Consider the following 2,500-nt stretch of genomic DNA (forward strand, 5'->3'; position numbering starts at 1 on the left):
ACCCCGACCCTGACCCCCGACCCCTGATCCTGACCCCTGACCCCGACCCCGACCCCTGACCCCTGACCCTGACCCCCGACCCCAGACCCTGATCCCGACCCTGACCCCTGACCCCGACCCTGACCCCTGACCCCGACCCCTGACCCTGACCCTGACCCTGACCCCCGACCCCTGACCCTGACCCCGACCCCGACCCCTGACCCCTGTCCCTGATCCTGATCCTGATCCTGACCCCCGACCCCTGACCCTGATCCTGACCCTGATCCTGATCCTGTCCCCGACCCTGACCCCTGACCCCTGACCCCGACCCCGACCCTGACCCCTGACCCCGACCCCGACCCTGACCCCCGACCCCAGACCCTGATCCTGACCCCTGACCCCTGACCCTGACCCCCGACCCTGATCCCGACCCTGACCCCTGACCCCGAGCCTGACCCCTGACCCCGACCCTGACCCCGACCCGACCCCAGACCCTGATCCTGATCCTGACCCCCGACCCCTGACCCTGACCCCGACCCTGATCCTGACCCCCGACCCCTGACCCCGACCCCTGACCCTGACCCCGACCCCTGACCCTGACCCCTTATCCTGACCCCGACCCCCGACCCCTGACCCTGACCCTGATCCTGATCCTGATCCTGATCCTGGTCCTGATCTTGTCCCTGACCCTGATCCTGACCCTGATCCTGATCCTGATCCTGACCCTGATCCTGATCCTGACCCTGATCCTGACCCTGATCCTGGTCCTGATCCTGATCCTGATCTTGTCCCTGACCCTGATCCTGACCCTGATCCTGTCCCCGACCCCTGACCCCGTCCCTGATCCTGATCCTGGTCCTGATCCTGACCCTGATCCTGTCCCTGATCCTGGTCCTGATCCTGGTCCTGACCCTGATCCTGATCCTGACCCTGATCCTGTCCCTTTCCCTGACCCTGATCCTGGTCCTGATCCTGATCCTGGTCCTGGTCCTGATCCTGATCCTGGTCCTTGTCCCCGTCCCTGATCCTGGTTCTGATCCTGACCCTGATCCTGTTCCTGATCCTGACCCTGATCCTGATCCTGACCCTGACCCCTGACCCTGATCCTGATCCTGGTCCTGACCCTGATCCTGGTCCTGTCCCTGACCCTGATCCTGATCCTGATCCTGATCTTGTCCCCGTGCAGGAGTCGCACTAAGAACATGATGTGGTACGGGGTCCTGGGGACCAAAGAGCTGCTGCACAGAACCTACAAGAACCTGGAGCAGAAGGTTCTGCTGGAGGTGAGACCTGAACCAGAACCAGAACCAGGTCCAGAACCAGGTCCCCCTCCAGCTGCTCACCGCGTGTGTGTGTGTGTGTGTGTGTGTGCAGTGTGACGGGCGTCCGATCCCTCTGCCCAGTCTTCAAGGCATCGCTGTGTTGAACATCCCGAGTTACGCCGGAGGAACCAACTTCTGGGGCGGAACCAAGGAGGACGACGTGAGACCCGGACCTGTCTGTCTCTCACCTGTCTGTCTCTCACCTGTCTGTGTCTCACCTGTCTGTCTCTCACCTGTCTGTCTCTCTGCCTCTCTGGGTCTCACCTGTCTGTGTCTCACCTGTCTGTCTCTCACCTGTCTGCCTCTCACCTGTCTGTCTCTCACCTGTCTGTCTCTCACCTGTCTGCCTCTCACCTGTCTGTCTCTCTGCCTCTCTGTGTCTCACCTGTCTGTCTCTCACCTGACTGTCTCTCACCTGTCTGTCTCTCACCTGTCTGCCTCTCACCTGTCTGTCTCTCACCTGTCTGCCTCTCACCTGTCTGTCTCTCTGCCTCTCTGTGTCTCACCTGTCTGTCTCTCACCTGTCTGCCTCTCACCTGTCTGTCTCTCACCTGTCTGCCTCTCACCTGTCTGTCTCTCACCTGTCTGTCTCTCACCCGTCTGTCTCTCACCTGTCTGTCTCTCAGACCTTCACAGCTCCGTCCTTTGATGATAAGATCCTGGAGGTAGTTGCCGTGTTCGGCAGCATGCAGATGGCCGTGTCCCGGGTCATCAACCTCCAGCACCACCGCATCGCCCAGGTACACCTGTCTGTCTGCCTGCCTGCCTGTCTGTCTGCCTGTCTGTCTGTCTGTCTGCCTGTCTATCTGTCTGCCTGCCTGTCTGTCTGCCTGCCTGTCTGCCTGCCTGTCTGCCTGTCTGTCTGCCTGTCTGTCTGCCTGTCTATCTGTCTGCCTGCCTGTCTGTCTGCCTGCCTGTCTGCCTGCCTGTCTGCCTGTCTGTCTGCCTGTCTGTCTGCCTGTCTATCTGTCTGCCTGTCTGTCTGCCTACCTGTCTGCCTGTCTATCTGTCTGCCTGCCTGTCTGTCTGCCTGTCTGTCTGCCTGCCTGTCTGCCTGTCTGTCTGTCTGCCTGTCTGCCTGCCTGTCTGCCTGTCCTTCTGCCTGCCTGCCTGTCTGCCTGTCTGTCTGCCTGTCTATCTGTCTGCCTGCCTGTCTGCCTGTCTGCCTGTCTGTCTGTCTGTCTGCCTGCCTGCCTGTC

The 2,500-nt window shown here is 61.2% G+C and overlaps 1 protein-coding gene across 1 annotated transcript in view; it reads left to right on the forward strand.

The window, feature by feature from the left end:
• The window catches only part of dgkd (diacylglycerol kinase delta), a 49,915-nt gene that overhangs the window by 31,972 nt on the left and 15,443 nt on the right, over nucleotides 1–2,500 (forward strand). Inside the window, 3 exon segments of the mRNA XM_083913267.1 lie at nucleotides 1,166–1,262; nucleotides 1,354–1,461; nucleotides 1,928–2,041. Coding sequence (XP_083769393.1) covers nucleotides 1,166–1,262; nucleotides 1,354–1,461; nucleotides 1,928–2,041 — 319 coding nt within the window.

This window comes from Echiichthys vipera, assembly GCF_963691815.1.
Source record: "Echiichthys vipera genome assembly, chromosome: 5".
Classification (NCBI taxonomy): Eukaryota; Metazoa; Chordata; class Actinopteri; order Perciformes; family Trachinidae; genus Echiichthys; species Echiichthys vipera.